General features: G+C 36.9%; 1 protein-coding gene across 1 annotated transcript in view; it reads right to left on the bottom strand.

Annotated features, from left to right (window-relative positions):
- Cps1 (carbamoyl-phosphate synthase 1) overlaps positions 1-21,210 on the bottom strand; it is a 112,448-nt gene that overhangs the window by 52,637 nt on the left and 38,601 nt on the right. Inside the window, exons 13-21 of the mRNA XM_036173467.1 lie at positions 20,464-20,559; positions 17,289-17,478; positions 16,384-16,541; positions 14,694-14,822; positions 12,759-12,903; positions 11,085-11,295; positions 9,375-9,573; positions 7,248-7,424; positions 4,187-4,305 (exon numbers count right to left, since the gene is read on the bottom strand). Of these exons, the coding sequence (XP_036029360.1) occupies positions 4,187-4,305; positions 7,248-7,424; positions 9,375-9,573; positions 11,085-11,295; positions 12,759-12,903; positions 14,694-14,822; positions 16,384-16,541; positions 17,289-17,478; positions 20,464-20,559 (1,424 nt within the window). The remainder of the gene's footprint in view (positions 1-4,186; positions 4,306-7,247; positions 7,425-9,374; positions 9,574-11,084; positions 11,296-12,758; positions 12,904-14,693; positions 14,823-16,383; positions 16,542-17,288; positions 17,479-20,463; positions 20,560-21,210) is intronic.

Below are 21,210 nucleotides of genomic sequence, written 5' to 3'. Positions count from 1 at the left end.
ATTTGTTAATTGATAAACTGCCTAGGATGCTCAACTTCCCTAACCTTTTCTTCAGCACTAATGAACAATTAAAGGCAAAATGAAATTCAGTGAACAGAAGTGGAAAAGGAAAAATTTTGGCTGAAGCTGCCTAAATAATGGCTATCATCTTGATTATTAAATATGAATATCTTTTTCAAAGTACCATATATATCATCATTTCTATGCTCATGGATTGATTACAAGGATCAGAACTAGGTACTGAGAAGGTAAACACAGGGTTAAGACACTGAGCCTAAGGGGTCAAGACACCACAAGAACAGGCCCACAGAGTCAACTAACAAGGGTTCATAGGGACTCACAGAAACAGCAGTAACGGAGCCTGTATGGTTCTGACCTGTGTCCTCCTCATACATGTTATGGTTGTGTAGCTTGACATTCCTGTGGGACTCCTAACAGAGGGAGCAGGGACTACCTCTGACTCTTTTGTCTGCTATGGGGACCCTTTTCCTCCTACTGGGTTGCCTCATCCAACCTCAATATGAGGAGATTGATCTCCCCGGAAGGACTGCCCTTTTCTGAAGGGAAAGAAAGAGTGGATCTGGGGGAAGGGAATGTGAGAAAGGGGACAGAAGGGATTGGGAGTATAGGAGGGAGGGGAAACTGCAGTTGGGATAGAATAGATGATAGAGATAGGAAAGAGAGAGAGAGAGAGAGAGAGAGAGAGAGAGAGAGAGAGAGAGAGAGAAGGAAAAGGGAAAGGAAAAGGAAAAGGAAAAGGAAAAGGAAAAAATAAAATTAAGATCTGAGGGGAAAAGACACTGAACCCATTATCACAACACATTTCACCTCAAATGACGACACTGATGAAGGCTTAGACTTTCTGTCCCATATTCCACACTACCTCATGGAAGGAGGATCCCTTGCTATAATCCTCATGTTCCTTATTTCTATAACTCAAGCACCTTGCTTCAGTCACTTGGCCCTCTTGGTGGGCATTCACACATATTCTAAATAAATAAATTCACACATATTCTAAATAAATAAATTCACACATATTCTAAATAAATAAATTCACACATATTCTAAATTCACACATACTCTAAACACTGCATTGGAGAGTTGAGTGAAATTCCAAATTCCATTTTAGAAGACCATGTGAAAACATAAGGCATAGACTGCCCACAAGTTTGAGTGAAGTTGTCCTCTCCTGGTGAATTTGTTTATTGGATTTTAGAACTTTACAGCATGACTAACTGTAGAGAAGAATTTGGGCTTTTCATCATAATGGTTGGCCTTTGGTGATGATTGTGTGTTTGTATAACCAACATGGCTTCCTTAAAAATAGGTCTATTATTAAAACAGATGGCAATGTATCAGAAACAAAATTAAAGAACAACACATGGTAGACTACATCAGCAAATTCAAAGTGTATCTCTTAAAAATGAACCTTTAAATGCATATATCTAAAGTCATTTACAGTTGTTCTCTCTAGAGGAAAAAGAAAAACCCTCCTTGGGCACTTGACATGTCCCAGGAAACCTTGATTGCTTTATTATTTGAGCTTAATGACCAAAACTATTATGCATACATTAGCAGGAAGAATATGAATCCAGAGTAAGTAGTGAACCCATAATACCACAGTGGGTAGATAGTATAGTAAGCAAATCTAAAAGGATCCACAGCCTAGATATTTTTGATACATAAAAACAAGGTTAAACAACCCATGTAAAGTATTCTATATTTATCCCTTGTTCATGTCTCTCCTCTTCTCCCAAGTGAGAGACCCTTGCTGTCTATTTTCCCAGAAATCTACATGAAAATTGCAAAAGGATTTGTGCACATGGGCACCAGAGATATGCGGAGGCAGGAAAATTTTGGAGTCCTCTCAACATACATCAAATAAATAAATATCTCCTGGGCCCACATCCAAAGTCAGATTTCCAACGTGGGAACAGTTAAGATTTTAAAACAAAGTAAACCACAAACAAATGAAAATGTAAATGAACAATTGGTCTTTCTAACCCTTAGCCAAACTGGCAACGTGTAAGTCTACTCCTTGATGTCGACCAGTGATAAGGTGTTTCTATTATTTTGGGAATTATGCATAATTTGAGAACTAAACCTTCCTGGACATTTAATAGCTTCTAAGGAAATAAAAGACCTCATAGCCCAGGACAATGCTAAGAACAATCAAAACTAGGCCATAAAACTTGAGTCTCAAATACTTAGAATCAGTCAACTTTAATATCCTTTTGACTTCAGACCCTTATATTCCATAGAAGAATTGAGACAGATAGCCTCAGTGGCCATCCAGTCTTCTAATTTATGAAACATTTCTAACAATCACCACATTGCTATGTGTTAAATCAGTGGAACTCAAAAAGGAAGTGAACAGTCTCAGATAATTAACACAAAATTTAGGTTTACTGCGTTTTGAGTCTCAAGCTATAATAAGCATCAAAACATATTTACACAATGATAGATAATGCTTTAGAACCTTTAAAACTATTTTAAAAGCTCTATGATAGCTTTATGTGGATCATGATGCACAAAGGAAAGAATATTTAATTACTAATGTGCTTATGTCAGAAAATTGAAACTAAATGTGTCAACTTGACAGCAAGAATCTGCAGCAGAATCCGAAGTCAAAGACGATAGTTTTAAGTCTCCTAGTTCTTCTCCTCCAAACACCTGTTTTCTATCAATATAAACCTATTTCTCCTTTGTTGGAATCTTAACCTGAGTTCTGGCTGGAACAAAAACTATTCAATTAAAACTTTAAATTTGCCCTCAAATCAGACAGTCTATCAAGTGCACACTTCAATAACAGTATCTGGATTCTCCAAAGTCTGTTTGGCATACTGTGAGTTTCTAGCGCCCCCGTGTGGTTTCACTGGAGAGCTTGCATAGGCTTTTGAAATCTGTCGTCTAAAACAGAACAGTCAAAGAGGCTATATGGCTTAACATGGAAGTTCTACTGGTGTCATAAACCAAGAAAAGAAACCCTAAGTCAGCAAAAATCCTTAGACAAATGTAGAGGCTCCCTTCTGTCAAATTTGCTGACTACTGCTCATTTTACCCAAGCTCTTAAAAGGATGGCTACCAGCAACAGTGGCCAGTCTCACCTGTTTGGCAAAACCCCTGTGTCCAAAATCAAGAATTTAACATGAATAATTATTACATAGATTTTTTTCAAAGACTAATGTTATTTATTCCAAAAGAAAATCAAGTGTTTTGCTGCCTGCTGTTATGCGAACACTTTAATTAGGCAATGTAACAACCCTGTTGTCCTTGCTAAACAAATGAGCCACCCACCTTCTGGATCTCCTACTGTCCTCACCATTTTATATATTTTAAATTGTGTGCATTTCCCCAAAGTCATTTGAAAAGAATTTATAGTACCAAATCTTTCTGCCTCTAAATATATCCCTAGGCTTGGAGATAATTTCTTTCTAATATTAGTATGTTTTGGTGTATTAGAGAAAGAAGCTAAAAATGACCTTACATCTTAATTTGGTACTAGATGTTCCTCTTTTCAAAGATGCATATGTAAAACCTGTCTAATCCATGGGCAGTCTTCAAATAAAAAAATAAAAGAATAAATTTTAAATATCTGACATTGTCAGAATATTCTTAACATGAAATGAAATTTGTAAATAACAGGCCATGAGGAAATGAAAAGGGACAACTAGTCAGAGGTAAAGAGACTTTTGGCAGACACATGAGTGTGGCTTATTTATATACTGAAATGAAAGTCCTCATGTTAAAAATACCAGTAGAATGCAAGAGGAATAAATTCTCTATTGATACATAGCAATTTGTAGGTTAATATTAAAAGCAGAACTAGGCTTCAAAACAAAAGAAAATGTACATGAAACTGAAATATTGCTTGTTGAATTTCTGACTAACAATATATAAATTAATACACATTTATAAATGTGCACTAATTATTCTGAGCTCAAAAGATTTAGTTAAAAATAATCACACTGATGTCAACAATGGAAGTAGAAATGACTCAAATATTAATAAATGCTTTTCAAAACATAGTAGCTGAGAAGCCACCCATCATCTGTTGGCAATAGCGACCATTTCCTAATGTTGGCACCGTTTAGCTCCCTGAAGCAGACCTTTGACTAACTGTATAAGAGAACCACTCAACAAGTGCACCAGAAATATGTAGACTGGTTCGAAATACTCCTCTTACCTGTTGAGTCCTTTCAGGGTCTTGTCCATGTTCAAAATGTCTCGCATCTTGTACAAAAACCACTTGTCAATGGATGTGAGCTTCACAATTTCATCGAGGGACATGTTGTTTTCCAAGGCCTGCCAGGAGAAGAGCAAACATTGTCCTTGGCAAACATTTTCTAAATGGCTTATTCAGGTGGAAACGTAAGAGCAAGTCCTTTCTGTGTTACTTACAGAGCCTGGGGCCAAGCTACCAACTGAGATATGAGACTGAATCATTGGTGACAGAAACTTAGGGTGCTGTTATCTGCACCCACAAGTGGCATACAGAGGAAATACTTGGAGTCACAAAAATGGTGTGTGCTCAGAACAGTCTTGAAAAGTCCTGTCTCCTCCTACTTACTTGACGAGGTTATTATTTCCTAAACTATTTGTAATTAAGAAGGATCAAATGACATTATAGTTCTAACTCTACTGGCAGCTCCCACCATTTTCTTAAGCTCACCTTAACAATTTCTCAAAAGTAAAATGCTAAATACTCATGGAGCTGAATGCACTAGCAAAAATAGATAACTCTCAAGACCAAATCTTTCATACTCAAAATGTGCCCATTGTGATTATTTATACAGATGTACATATACCCAGGGAAAAATAATAACATCCAATATCTATTTCAAGACTACTTTAGAGTGACACATTCTATTTTTAAACTCAGAAGAGAATGTAACTCTGCTGTTACATTCAAATCAGTAGTTTTCTAAGAAATGAGCTTTACTTATTCCTACTGTCAGAAAGTCCATGACTGTTAGCTTTGAGCTATAGCATAATTCTCAGTACACTTCATTAGAATATAATAACATTTAATGAAAACATTCAAAGTCATGTTCATTTTTAACTTTATTCATATTACTCTTAGTAATTCACAAAATCACGGCCATATCGTAAGATCTACATTGATCGTATTTCTTAAGAGATTAAAAGCTGCCAGCCATTAATAATATAAGGTGCATAGAAAGTAAGTCACTCACACTTTTTACAGATCAAATAAAGATTACATCTGATGATGTGAAATGACAAGGGCCTGGAATCTGATACCCATTTCCCTCCGAGGTAGGAGAACATGCAGTCCGACCCTGCTTCTATCACGAAGCAAGCCTGTGAGCCTTGAGACTTCATCTTTCCACACTGCGACCGTACCATCTCACCCCACTGTAATGAAGTCTATGATGACCCCAAACACATGTGGGGTTGCTCAAATGTTCCCCCAGATCAAAACTAATGCCCTGAGTTCTCCCCAAATAAAAGAGGTAATGGTCCAGTCATCCTGAAATAAGACTGCCGCAAAAGCCAGACCTCAGAGTGTGTTGCCCTTTTCGGAGAATCATGAAAGCAGGTGGGGATTTTTTTTTTTTTCCTTTCAGCCCCACACTGTCCTTACACTCTTGGTCAAAATCACCAGGTTTCTGGTTGCTGTGGCTATGAACAGTAATGATGGCCTCTAACAAACAGAAATCAGTTCCTTGTCCCAGGATTTATATCCCCCAAGCCTGCACTTCAGGCTTGCACACAGCGTGCTCTGTGCAGGATGAACCTCCACACATTTACCCTGAGTTCCCATCCTTTGTACGTTGGTTAGGAAAGAATGAGAGATTTCCCTGAGTTTTACAGCCTGGCTGGGAACTAGGAAATGCTTTCCTTTTTCATCTGCTTGAAGTAACAGAAACATGATTGCTAGACTCAAGAAAAAATCCATTTACCGCTCTTCCCCAGGCAAAAAAAAAAAAAAAAAATGAATATCTCTATATAAATATATAGATATGTTTTTACACATCCACAAAGACATATGAATGTCATGGATTGCTTTTTAAACAAAAGACTAAGAAAGGAACAATAAATACAGTCAAATGGCCTTCTAGAAAAATCTCACTTTGTTGATGCACCCCAACACTCCCAAAAAACATCAGTTTTGGAATTCAAGACTAGAAAGTATGTATCAAAGATAATAATCTCTCCCAGAAGTTCAACAAGACTTAACTATTTATAAGTAGAAACCATAAGAATGAGAAGAGTTGTATCAGATGCTATGAGAGAAATATCCCTAGTTCTTCAGCTCTCTGCAAGACTGTCCCTAAATGTTCCTGAGTTGCTGTGATTTCAAATCACAAACTGCGTTATTTTTTTTTCTGGTGCTACAAAGGTATTCTATAAGTCAGATTTCTTCTTTAAAGATAAAATTCATATTTTTCACTAGCTCATCCCACATGTACACACACATAAAATGGCCAAGGGAGCTTTGTGGACCCAGTGTGGTTTGACACTGTTGGAGGATTAATGCCTGTGCTTCCTTAAATGTCAAAAAGTCATTTAGGGATTTCTGACCAGACAGATTCCAGCTGCCCAAGTCACCTTTCATAAAATCAGATGAACTGAAACTTCAAAACTCTGAGCACAGTAAATATGAATGGAGATTAAAGTGGTACCTCATTTGCATGAAAAGGAACTAGCGGATGGAAGTGAGAAATGCAGGGCTTTTTGTTCTAAAAGTAACACCAATAAGATAATTACATGGAAAAGCCTACTGTCATAGTCTAGATAGCCTGATGTTTAAACAAAGAAAAAAAACAAAAAGGATTATGTCAGGCAGGGTCTTTGGTAGGATGTGCTATATGATGCCAATGTATGGATCTCCTCTCTAAATACAGTTGCATGCATTTTCAAGGAGCGTGGATAAAGGTTACAAGAAAGGACAAATCAGCACTATAAAATCTTAAAGAACCCATGCTGTGTATACTAAAAGGATGAGCCACTTTGCCTTTGTGGTTATCTTTTAAAAGTGCAATGTGCCCTTAGGTCCAAGCTTCAAACTAGATTTAAAAAATATATACACGTTTTATCCCTCAATTAGAAGAATGTCTGATGAGATTCAGAGAGTGTGTGTGAGATCAGAGAGGGGTGTGTTTCAATGTATGTGAGAGTGAAGGAGTACAAGCAGGTATGTGATGGAGAGGTCAGACAATTTGCAACTGTTTGCCCAGCTGACCAAATTTCGAGGCCATTCCAGGAACCTCGCCCCATATTACCTTAGCAATGGCATAGATGCGTGTGCTGGAGGGTTCAGAGAGCTCTTTCCTGAGATCCAGGTTTGCTGGCCATTCCTTATTCATTGGGAGACGGGGAGTGAACCCATCCACAGATGGGTGGCACATCCTCAAAGCCTTCTGGAAACTTTCCTCAAAGGTTCGGCCAATGGCCATGACCTGGAATACACATGAAAGAGCTTATATTGAAAGAACAAGCTCGCATATTTTTAACTTCTGACTAAATTAGGAGTGTAATATTTTCCAAAGACTTGACAGAGCAAAAAGATTCAGAGAGTATTGGTAGATTTTGAGGTTCTGTTTCTTATTTCCTCTTCCCTTTTCTCCATGCTTTTTAACGTAATGAATCCTTAACATTTTACTAGGTTTTTTAGCAGCTAGTGAATGTAGATGTATTTCCTGAGCATAAGGAAAATAATGCCTGTTCCTCTTCTGAAACTTAATAGTATTAAAATGAGGAACAAATGGCTAGGGCATAGGGACCCTCCCCTTAAATGACTGCAAGTCCTTCAGAATAGAGAGCAAATAAGGAGAAAAGAAATATATTAACACAAAAACAGTCTATTTTAAGAGTATCAGTCAGGATCCATGACAGCTTGACTTTTCTATACCTAAGTATTAATATTAGTAGACCACTAAGAATCATAACAAATACAGATAGGTTGTGATTTTGAAATGTAGGTGGAGGATAAATTCCACCACACCAAATTCTATATGTCTTTTTACAGTGCTAATTGTAAAAAAAAAAAAAAAAAAAAAAAAAAAAAAAAAAAAAAAAAACCATGGGATAATTTAGTCTGAACCAATTGGTATTAAAAACTAAATTTAATCTGGCCTTTCAACCTACACAGTTATTTTAGTGGATGAACACTGTCTTTGAATCTCTCTCCCTGGAACAGTAGATTGCTATGTGATTTTTCGGTTCCAGTTTAAAGTATCAGTGGTTACAATACTGCCTTCAGTAAGCATTCATGATTCTACATATAGACTCAAGTTCACATTAATGATAGATTAGGAAATTGTTGTGACAGCTGTGTGAAAATACATATTCAAATATCACTAATTCCCAGCAGAGAACCTTTGTTCCACTGTCCCAAATGTAATTAGAAGTAAGGGGAGATTCCTGAGAGCATGGGTAAACAAAGTATCAGGACCTTTCAGTTCAGGGGAAGGAGATCAATATTCTACTGTGCTTGCTCAGTTTGGAATTGTCACCCTTGAAGGCTTATGAGAGCAAATGGAGTCTGCCTGTCTCCTATACAGATGGGAAAATGTGAAGTATAAGAAAATTAAAGCCACAGTTCACATGAATGGACTAAAGTCGAGTAATTAACTTCAAACCAGCTGTGGTTTTGGAACACTGAACTATTTGTCGTGTGGTGTTTGTATGTGTGTGATATATTCCTGCGTTAGCTTGTAGATGTGGGGCATGTACTTGTTGATCTACGTGCTGTGGAAGCCAGAGCTAAATACTGAGATGACTCACGATTGCTTCTCCATATTAGCGTTTGATACAGGATCTCCCACTGAACCTGGAGCTTGTCATTTAGGTAAAATGGGTGGGCAGGGAGCCTCTGGCCAGGGGACAGCCGATCTGCCAGTCTCCACTCTCCCACCTTCTTCCAAACACTATCCCACCCAGTAATGGAATTACATGTACACATCATCACACCTGACATTATGTGGGTGCTGAGGACCCAAATCAGGTCTTCCTGCTTATGCAAAACTGTTTTAACCACTATCTTCTCAGCCCTTATATTATCTTGTATACTGTTTTATTTCTAGATTTGATTAAAAAACAAATTTCATCTCAGCGATATCTATATACACACATGAGATACCTATATGTGTGTGTGTGTGTGTGTGTGTGTGTGTGTATTCTTGCCTTTGTATGGAACTCTGAATACACAAAAATATCATGTAATAAAGAACATACTAAATTTCAAAAGGAGAGATATTAGAACACTAAAGAAGAGATGAAACTCCTGCAAGTTCTCCAGCCAGGAACCCAGTATCCAGTCAACCCTGTGACTTTCAGTGGTATTAAGGAGTTGACAAGATTACTGAAACCAAACATAATGTAAGTAGAATACTAAATCCTGGACTCACCTCGCCTACACTTTTCATTGAGCTACCAATTCGGCTGGATGTTCCATGAAAACGGTCAAGATCCCAGCGAGGAATCTTGGTCACCATGTAATCCAGGCTGGGTTCGAAGCAGGCTGATGTCTTCCCAGATACCACATTCTTGATTTCTGGAAGTGGGATTCCTAAAGCAATCTTCGCTGCAATGAACGCCAGTGGGTAGCTGTGATGCAGGAGACATAATTAATACCACTGGGTAGCTCTGGTACAGGAGACATAGTTAATACCAGTGGGTAGCTTTGATGCAGGAGACATAGTTAGTTTACCTTCATTTTCTTTTTCTTTTCTTTTTCTTTTTTAATTTGAGCAATAAGTACTGAAACAACTCCAAACATGAACAAATATTTCTTTAAAATTCTGGCATTAGTCTACTTCAAGGTATAAGACACACCTGATTTCTGCCCTGTGTAAATATTTACTAGCCACTTACAAAATAATGTGATGGATGATAAAAACATACAGCAGTAGAGAATTCACTCTAAAACCCAGTTTGTACAGCTACAGCCTCCAGCTTTCATCCCTTCAACACAAAATCAATAGGTTTCTTGATAAATAAGATTTCACCTCCTCTACCTGCATTCAACGTCCACTCAGATTAGAATCTGCAAAATATTCTCTGAGAAAAAAACATGTAGATACCTGTGTCTAAGTAGACAGCTGGAGCTAGGGTGTATTGTAAATGGCCAGGGAATATGGACTCACAAGTTTGAGCCCTGGTTCTATCTCTAAATATTTAAACTTTGGGCTCTTGTAAAAAAACTAACCCTCTAGAAACACGGCTATTCTCTGGCATGTCGGTTCAGATGATTTTATTTGATAAAATAACGCATAGAACTATAGAACTAGATATGGGTTATTTAGTACAAGTTCATATCTAGCAGGGAGAAAACTGAAGGAGGTAAGTGCTATGCCCAAACTCATGTCAGCTGATGAATCAAGCAAGAAGTTGGGTCTTCTGACTCATACACAGAGCACTACAATCTTGCGCCACTGTGTAGCTACATACAAATACTAAGGAAGAAAATATTTTCTTCATTTAAATGTCATGAAACTTAAATGCCAGAGGCTAAAAAAATAGCATTAGAAACAAGAGGCTTTATTTACTTTCCTTCCAATTATACTTGCTAGTCTCCATTAAATGGACATCGGACTTAGTCATTTGGTTGTAACATTTATCCATGGAAAGATCCTACATTGTTCATTCTTGTATGAATTTTTTAAATTGTTAATTATAAGTTGATAGAAAATTTTGTATGTTTTATTGTGTACATTTCCAAAATCAAACTAATCAATGCTGAGGCCTTGAGTTAGAGTATATTTTATCAACCACTTGTATAGGCAGTTGAAAACTAAAATTAAAGATCAATGTTCACTTATTAAACAACATCTGCAAAGTGCAATTAAGAAGCATGTTTTTCACAACCTGCTTTGACCAGCCAGATTTTGATTGGTTTATGATCAGCCAGCAAACAATGTGAGCTAGCAATATCATTTGTCTCAATCCAGCAGTGAGCTCATTAATAACTGTGTCTTTGGGGTTCTCTACATGTTCTGGAACTAGTACACAGGAAGTGGGGGGGGTATATTTTACAGAATGGTCTTCCACTAGCAGTCAATTTCCCATTTCTACTTGCAAAGAAATTGCAAACCTGTGATCAATCATTCTGGTCTTACCCAGTGGCCTTAGAAGCCAGGGCAGAGCTCCGGGACAGCCTGGCATTCACTTCAATGATGCAGTACTCCATAGAAGTAGGATGAAGAGCAAACTGAATGTTGCACTCGCCCACAATGCCCAAGTGGCGAACAACATTGACTGATGTGCGTCTCAGCATCTGGAATTCTGCATTGGAGAGCGTCTGGGCAGGAGCCACGACAACTGAATCACCTGTTAACACAAGCAGCACTCATTATTTGGTGGCATATTTTAACAACCAACTTGAATGACTTAATCCACTAAAATGATAGAGGGCACAGAGTAGGCTAAAGATTTGAAGAAAGGTTTAAAATTAATATTGACATTCATATGAGTATCATATATCATATGAGACATCAGGTATTCTCCATAATTCTTGTTTAGCCTATGTGATTGACACCTTACTTAGGGAAACATGCCTAACTTCAGCCACATTCATCTAGCTGGTAAAGCTTAATTATCAGCTTACTAGATTTCCATCGGTCCCTTCAGCTGCTCTTTCATCTCGAATTGTCTCTCAAGTTTTTCCTTCCATAGAATATTCTCTCTTTGCGTCTTGACTGGTTCAACCCTCTCTTTTCTCTCTTCTCAGACATGAATCCTTTGAATCTTCAGTCCCAGCAACCTATTCTCCTACCTTCTACATGCAGACATAGTCAGTGACCCTCTCCTCAGGAAACCCATCCCCAACTTTGTCAGACACACAAACTTTTATTCTCCTCATCACTAAACATCTTGAAAGTTTGTCAAGTTTCTTATCTTTCCTTATCATGTAATCCCATTCCATATGGGTTCCATAACTTGAAGTATCTAATTTTTCTTCTTGAAATTCTAAAAACCCAAATTAAATCTTCATTCTTGACCTAGCATAGGAATTAATACTGCCACAGAAAAAGCTCCTCTGTAAAATAAGTTCTTGCATTGCCCTGCTTGATATTATTACAGTTAATTTTCCTTCTAACTTTATATTTATCTCCCTTGCTTCAACACTAATTCTCTTTATCCTGCCCTAGAAATTGAATTGTTTGCATTGTTTCAAAATTTGACGCTCTTCTCGCCTCTTTCTATGCTTATATCCTTAAAAGGGTATGTGTGTCTCTAGTTTCAATCATTTCTTCTACACTAAATGATTTCCGATGACTTTGTGTCAAATTTTTAGTTTCTGTATTCTCATGTATCCCATTCTAGAGTCCCAACTCCTTTCTCTGAAGTTCCTACCACATCTTCAACTTAGCATTTCCAGAATGCAAGTCATCATCTTTGTCCTCTAAAGCCAATTAGTTTAACTTGCTAAAAACCGGTTTTCATCATTGTTGAGACTATTTTCTCAGTCACTTGGAGACTAACACATCAGTGTGTTTTAAGGCTTTGCGGGCTGTCTTTACTTTCAAACACTGCCATAGTCTTCACTCAAATTCATTGCTTATCTGACTCCCCCCAGTTAAACTCAGGATAATAATATCCCCCTTACTGAAGAGGGATTTGTGAATTCCAAACTAAAAATGAGACTGTGTGCAATGCTATAAAATACTATGTATAAATGTTAAGTGTTATCATTAGTCTGTCAGCTAAGAGTGGTAAAGTTCTTTATAGAGGTTGCTATGGTGATCAGAGTCTTGAGCCAAAGGCATAATTCTTATAAATTCTTTGCCTACCTGTGTGAACACCCATGGCATCAACATTTTCCATGTTACAGACAGTAACACAGTTATCATCCGCATCTCGGACAACTTCATATTCTATCTCTTTCCAACCTGTCACTGACCTCTCCACCAGAATCTGGTTGGTCATAGCAAACGCCTGGAAATTGATGACACAGATACCAAAGAGTTAAGGAAAGGCACTGGTTTAAACAAGGACATCAAATAAAGTGCTCTGGCCCAAATCCTGGTCAGCATTAAAGTCTTAAACCCCATCTCCATTCTCCCCCACCTTCCAGAAGGCATAGGGTGTCAGAAAATCAGTGAGACCAAGAATAGTATCCTGCAGTGAATATGCTTGATTTGGGTTATTGAGGCTTGCCATTCAAAGTGCTGATATGACATTAAATCAAACTAATTTAGGAAAAAGAGAAAATAATTGAGCAATCAGGCAGAGGGAAATGAAATTATTTCAGTAGCTAGGCTTCTGTGAAGCCAGAAAATGGGGTAAGTACAAATAAATGTGGAAAAATAAGTCTGAAGACTCTGGTTTTCTCTAAAATAACTGAGGGTACTTTGTACAGTGGCACACACAATAAAAGTTAGTTGGTGTTGATGAGGAAGAGAAGTGAGATGATGATGGCTGTAAACAGTTAGCCAAGATGGCATATGCAACTTGGGAATTAGAAGAATCATATGCAGCTATTATTATGGTTAATCACTGCCTAAGTGCTTAAATACTCTGAGTCGTATATCATACATGGCTGATTAGACAGATATGAATTAGTGTAATTACCATTTCATATTTACTGCATACCCATGGTATGGTAGAATGCTGAACTCAAAATATGAAAGAGGCTATCTCTGACCTTAAGACATGTGGAGACCGACAATTGAAGAAAAAAAAAATCCCTTTGTCTCATAATATTTAATTTTGGATGTCAGTAAACTGGAAAGAACTTTCGTTTTATCTCAGATTATTAGTAGGCTTTGTGATGAAGTGACAACTGAGTTACGTTTTCTGCAAGGTAGCTCAGCACAAGGGTTTCTGCAACCTGAGCTGTCACCGTAGTGCAGCACATGCAACTAAAAATGCGACCCTTTGGTCACTGCATCTGCCTATGATGAGGTCCTCAGAGCTGTAAGGACACTCTGCAACTACTGTTAACAAATGAGTAATGATTTAATTTGTCATTTGTGTTCTTTGCAAAAAAAGAAGAAAATCCAGAGACAGGGGGAATACGTTGTATATTCTAGGAAACTATGATAGATATTTCAATACATGGAAAATGGGCCTCATTTCAGCCCAGCTCCTAGCGTTGATTTTAAGTTTTTCAAGTCTCCAATTTTACTCCAAGGTTAACTTAAGTGCCTAAGTGATGCAGCACAGCATCTAGTGGCTCTAATTAGAATCTCGAGTGAATAAAAGGATAGATTAAGATGTAATGATATGACTAATTAACCTCAAGGGGGAAAAATAAAGGTTTTTCAACAAGAAAACTTATTCAACAACCATTGATTATTTTACCAGAGTAGAAATAATTGAAAATATTTTATTCCAAAACTGTCTTCAGGTTGTAAATGTTCTAAAATAAAAATTGGTAATTCAGAATGTTTCATTTTATGGAGGAAATATATTTAATACAGGAGAAATGTATGCTCACTGTCACTCAGTATATTGCTAATATTGAGTACTCATAACATGTATCATGCTATAGTAAATGTATTTTATAACTACATAAACATGTTTTGCCTTAAATAAATGACTCTGAAGTCATACGGGTGATACTGTGGTCTAGTGCAAGGATTTGTGCTTTTTCACCTCTCAATGGCAGGGCCATTTGAGGATGCTTGACAGGGACAGGGGAATAGTCACAACTTTGTCTAAGTGAATAGGTTCATCAAATCTGCTTCTTTGGTTGGTAAGAGTATTCCTCAGAAAACACTTACCTTTGTGCCAAGGTCCACTAAGGTCTCTTTATTGGGACAAATGCCAGAGCCTAGCCCACCCAGTGCATATGCAGACCGGATCATCACAGGGTAGCCAATGGTGTCTGCTGCCTTCAAGGCATCCTCCATCTGTGAACAAAGCAAGGATGTTGAAGCTGAAAACCAATCTCTCTCTCTCTCTCTCTCTCTCTCTCTCTCTCTCTCTCTCTCTCTCTCTCTCTCTCTCATTCACACACACACACACACACACACACACACACACACACACACACACACACAAGGGGGGGGGCATGCATAACCACACTAGGAGGCCCAGACACCCAGGTTAATTAGTTGAATTTCAGAAAAGAGAACATATTCTATTATCCCCTAATGTACTTCTGAAAAATAATGTTGCTGAACCAAAGTTATTCTAGTGGTTGTAATTTTTTTTCATATTTATAAGGTAAATTTTAAGTTGTTTTCTGAACACTACACCATGGTCGAAGCAGGAATAATCATCATTTAGTTTAGAATGAAAGGTACACAGAATAACAGTTTTAGCATCAGTTTGAAAGTCTACCATTTAAAGAAAAAAATGTGGTTTTCTATTCGAGAGGCTAACGTGGTAATAAAGCAACCTGCCATTAGGAATACTATATAAACTATATCAAATTTATTCTCAGAACAGTCTCTGCATCTTGAATTTTTTTTTAACTTACCGAATACAACATATGGTGGCTATATTTTCCTGTCATGGAATATTATTACACCACCAATGGGAATGTAATTACACCTTTCCCATATGCCTGTTTCTTATCATGGGATGCAAGGACATAATTATTTCTGGCAATGAAAGTATGAATGTACGGCAAGAGCTTCCCAAAGCATTCAGGAGAGCTCATGTGAGACTGTTCTTAACTGACAGTTTTGTATTTTGGTATGTACTTGGTAGCATCTTTTCTGAGGCAGATGCACCCAGTTTTAGTCATTCCAGAATTATTTGCCTCGTCCCTAAGGCTTTGCCTATTTCTACAAAAGAGAGGTTGTGTTTAAAGCTTCCAGTTTCTACCTCACTAAATATATGTCTGAAATCAAAAATAAAGTCAGGGCAAAAAAAAAAAAATCACAGCGAGTTGAATTTTTTCTTGGTGATTGCTAATATCCTAAAAATAGGAATAATGTATAATGGAAAATGAGTATAGAAAAAGTCAGCCCAGATCTATACCAAAAATAGACGCATCCAGGATGAGTCTTGCTAACTAAATTCATTTCACTCAGATGTTTATTTCATTCCAAGAATCCAATTTTCAGGGTATTGAGATTCACACTCAATATGTGTGACTTATCCCAGGAAGACCCACCCACAATGACGAGAAGGCAAAAGGCAAAAACAAGTTTGCTATCAGATGTCAGTATCATCGCGTTTTGGGTTCCAGAGATCATGGGTGCTTTAGGCTCAAACAAAGGGGCTCCACCTCTGGGTTTGTATTTTCCACTGCACAGAGTGAAACATCAGTGCCTGTTCCTAAAATTTTATCACTGGCTGCTGCCATTAAGACATAATTAATGTCTCTGTGATGCTAAAATATTTCTGAAGAAAACATATAAAAGTATAAAGATCTTAGACACAGTTATCAGGCATGATACACCATTCTCCCTCAGTCCAACATGAGTAATGTCCCCATAGCCCAAGAACCAAGTTTCTTACTGATTCCACGGCAAAACTGGGAGCAATCTTCTCATTGATCTCGTTCAGCTTGTCTGAGAAAAGCTGTCTGTCTTCTGTGGCCATAATGGACTCAACTGATGTCCCCAGGACCTTCACACCATATTCCTTGAGCACACCCCTCTTGAATAACTCCACTCCTACAGAAGAATCCAACATATATTTTTATGATCTCAAACCTTATGTCTTCTTAACAGACACTGAAGACATTGTTTACAAAAAAAAAAAAAAAATGACTCATAAGTTAAGAGCACTGGCTCCTCTTGCAGAAGACCAGAACTGAGTCCCCAGGATCCACAAGATAGATAACAATGACCAGCAACTATAGTTCTAAGGGTATCTAATGCTGCCTTCTGAAGTCCTAGGGTACCAGGTACTCATGTGGTACATATACACACATGCAGGCAAAATACCCACATACATAAAATAAAGACATCTAAAAACAATTTTAAAATAACTCTTAAGATTGCCTCCAAAGAGTCAGCACAGTCAAAAACAGAGCAGTAAAGTCAAATCTATACTGCCCTGTGAAAGGCAAATGCCACAGCATTGACTCATGAGCATGACAGTTAACTCTCATTTTTCATTCATAACAGTTATGAGTTTCAATGTTAACAATGTCCTGAAATGGAAAAGGAAACCTTTTAAATCCATTTGGCCACTCCAGAACCTTAAAGTGAAGATTTATTTACATCTCTACTATTTTGTGACATAAACTAGTACAATTTACTACATGGTATTGAAGGCTTTCATTTGCTGTGTCCTTCTACATTAGGATAAAAGATTTACGAACACACATAACACATCCATTAGATGACTACAAGCAACATGCGTTTCACATTGGTGCCTAAGTAAAATAATCTATACCTGAATGAAAAAGAACTCACCGCAGTTCAGAGCTGTCTGGCCACCCATTCCCAGAATTAATCCATCAGGCCGTTCAGCTTTGATAACTTCCGTGACGAACTGGGGGGTGATGGGGAGAAAGTAGACCGCATCGGCCTGCTTCAGTCCCACCTCATTGGTCTGCACTGATGCAATGTTTGGATTCATCAGGACTGTTTTGACATTTTCTTCCTGGAAGAAATCAAACAAATCAAGCCTCTGAAGTTACAGTCTACAGAACACAATGGCAACAACACTCAAATGTATACTAGTTGGGTAGCAAGGCTTTTAGATGTGGATATCAAAGGAAAAGCAAGCATCTGGCCCAATGAAGGAAGAAAATGCTTTAAAATATTGCTGATGAGAAAAACAAACAACTTCATCGAGATCATCTGCTGTTGATGATTGTTTGATAAATGAAGTGTTGATTGGCCAGTAGCCAGGTATGAAGTATAGGCAGGACAAAGAAAAAGGATAATTCAGGGATGTGGAGGCTGAGGCAGAGAGATGCTGCCAGCCACCGAGATGAGAAGCAAGATGTAAAGTACCAGTAAGCCATGAGCCACGTGGCAAGGTATAGATTTATAGAAATAGGTTAATTTAAGATATAAGAACAGATAGCAAGAAGTCTGCCACAGCCATACAGTTTATAAATAATATAAGTCTCTATGTTTACTTGGTTGGGTCTGAGCAGCTGTGGGCCTGGCAGGTGAGAGAGATTTGACCTGACCTTAGACCAGGCAGGACCAGGAAAACTTTAGCAACAATCATCACAATGAATCCTTTGCCAGGCAAGTGGCAAATCAAACTGGAAATCATTTCTAGACAAATAGTCTACAGATTGTCTGCTAAACTTTAGTGTTCAATTGATCTTAAAAAATGAAATGTTCCCCTAAAAACTTAAAATGAGTAAACACACACACACACACACACACCATATGGAAATAAATTAAAATACAAACCTGTGTCTATGTGCAAGCATGCATGTATGTGTGTGCTCATGTGCAAGGGTATTTGTAATCTTAACTTATTGCTTACATCTGGAGAGATTTCTTTTAAAATGATCTTTACTTACTAAGAATAATGTTTTTCCAAATCAGGATGAGTGAACGGTAGCAAATAAAGTATTAAATATGGCTAGATAGTTCATATTACTTAACAAATTGTTGTGTAGATTTCAATTTCTTTTTTTAAAAAAATCAACAAAATTCAGATGAAAGTCTAAAACTCATCCTTGAAAGCCAAATTTTTCCTTCAAGGAAGCTCTCAAATAAAGATAAATACAGTCTGTGCTATTTTGAATGGCATGCAGTATAGTATTTGTTAATGTATTTTGGTGTACTAATCCAATAAGAGAGATGTCCATTTTTTATTTGAAGAAACTGAGATTCAATGAGGTTACAAGGATTATAAGGGTCACATTGCTGAAACATGGCATTGGACTCTATCTAAATAAGACCACTCACATGTACTTTTCTCTGTCCTCAGTATGAGTTGCCAGTTAAGATTTTAAGAAATTATTCAGAACAAAAGTATAATTAACACTGTGTTGGAAAGATACATATAGTTAAGCAAATATATTTTGGATATAGCTTGTAATTGAAATAATTGAATCTAAACTGTAAACATATCATTAACAAAGGTATGAAGAAAAGTTCACTCCTGAGGTACTAACAAACTTCAGAATACCTAGAACATATGTAGCAAATACAACAACTTTTATGAATTTTACAGAAAAATATTATGCATACATGCTAATCATTTTTTAAATTAATTTAAAAGTCCTCACCAATTTTAATCAATTTTACATGAATTTCGTCCTAATTCTTTCTATAATGTATATATACCACATCATTGTTTTTAATGTGTTTTATCTTGAGTTTATCTATTAATCTCATAATTAATCATATGTTATTATCTAATTCCTATTTTTCAGTTATAAGTGAATATAAAACACATTAAATTAAAACTATGAAGAACTAAATCCTTACAAAATTTCCAAAGACTATGAAAATGTATGCTACTTAAAAGAATTCTAAATCCCGAACATAATAACACTGTCCTATTCAAGCTAAACTGTTAAAAACCTCTAATCAATCAATAAGAATCTGAATCATAATATAATGAAATGAATCAATAATTTTAAATAGGTAAAAAACAATATGTGCACATGTAAGATCACCCATGAATAAACCAGAAGAGAGAAGGTAAGAGGAGGGGAGAGGAGGAGAGGAAAGGGGAGGGTAGTTGGGAAGAAGAAGTAGGCATGAAGGCTGTATTAGAGCTCTTTCAACAGACACTTATCAGGGAAAATCTTGGGCCATAGGAAAACTTTAGCCAGCTGTTTCCTGATGTTTGCTGTCCCACTATCATTCTGACATCTCGGTGGTACTCTGCGCTAGCTAGGTCTCTAGCGGATGGTTTTTACACTGCAGTGCCTGAGGCAGGGTCACAGAGCCACTACCTCTGCATGCCCTGATAATCGCCAAGATGTAGAGCTTGTTGGAAATAGAATTAAAGAGAGAGCAAGTTATCTCGGCAGTGGAACGTCTTAACCACACACACAAAAATTAATTTTTCTAAAGGTTGATTTTTGCTATAACGACAATGAGGACCTGGAGGAATCGAAACTACAAGTTTACCTTTCCCAACATAAGTATTAAATCATCTTTCCCACTTGAAAATACAGCTGTATCATCCAGTTTTGCAAGTCAGCAATAAAGGGATAGGATTCCCGAGTGACTGGCGCTAACGTCTTATGCTTGAACAAATGTATTGTTACCCTTGCTCACTCAGCTAGGACATTCCACTTCCACTACAAAGATGCTTGAAGCATCTAACACAGGATGTGAAGCAGCCTAAAGCCCAAACTCCCTCCTGCACATCAAACACAAGTATACATTGCAATTCCCTGTAGAAACAGAAAAATAAATTTATGTTTTCAGTGTGAAAAGACAATAACATAAATAATTCCCACCATTTTGCTTGACTAATGTGCACATTTGAAACATTTAAAAATTTTGGTTTTGACCAAACTTTTACTACAGAGTTCTAATAATAGCTAAGGAAAATAATTATAGTGACTTTGAAAGAGGCATCATAAATCTAAATTACAAAATACTAATTAGACTCATTAAGGAGAGTATATTAATCCTGGGAAAGCTCATGCTCTCTCACCTTCATGGCTTTTACAGCTTGAGATCCGGAGTAATCAAATTCACCTGCCTGACCAATGGACAGACCTCCGGATCCTAGGATAAGGACTTTGGAAACCTAAAAACAATAAGAAAGAGACATTACTATCATTTCTAAGTGATGGACATAGGCATTTGCAAGAGAATAGTCAAGCTCTGTTGTGTGAGTTTATATAGTTATCTCAAAGAAAAAAAAGATTAACAACTAAAACATATCTAGATTCAGTGTCCTTTCCAAAGTTCATGAAAGCAAAATTTTTTTTTTCATTTAGGCAAAAGAAAAAAAAGAAAGAAGCTGATATTTGACTTAAGAATATGCAAATACCAAATGCATTTTCTCTATAGAAAATATTTGGATGTAAACATATTTCCATGTATCTCTGCACATTTTTTTGAAAAAACAAATGCATTCTTCTAAGAGGTATACAGCTAAAAAGAAATAGAGAGAAGATTTATCACATCAATATAAAAATTTAAATATATAATAACTTGGATCTTATACACATTAATCTTTACCCACTTGCCTTTAGAGGTAAATAATAAAATTTTGTTTACTATACTGAATGATGATTCATCTAATTGTTTAAAAATTAATTCTATGAACTGCAGTGATTCAGTAATCTAAAAGTTTATCTCAGGGTTACCAAAGACTATGGTTTGGGATGGGTAATGGAAAAAACACCAAATTATAAATCGAAGGTACTTTTATTAAGTAGTCTAGTAGAAGGAA

The sequence above is a fragment of the Onychomys torridus genome, chromosome 23, assembly GCF_903995425.1.
Source record: "Onychomys torridus chromosome 23, mOncTor1.1, whole genome shotgun sequence".
In the NCBI taxonomy this organism is placed as follows: Eukaryota; Metazoa; Chordata; class Mammalia; order Rodentia; family Cricetidae; genus Onychomys; species Onychomys torridus.
The sequence above is the reverse complement of the archived record's forward strand: the minus strand, read 5'-3'. Positions and strand labels throughout refer to the sequence as shown.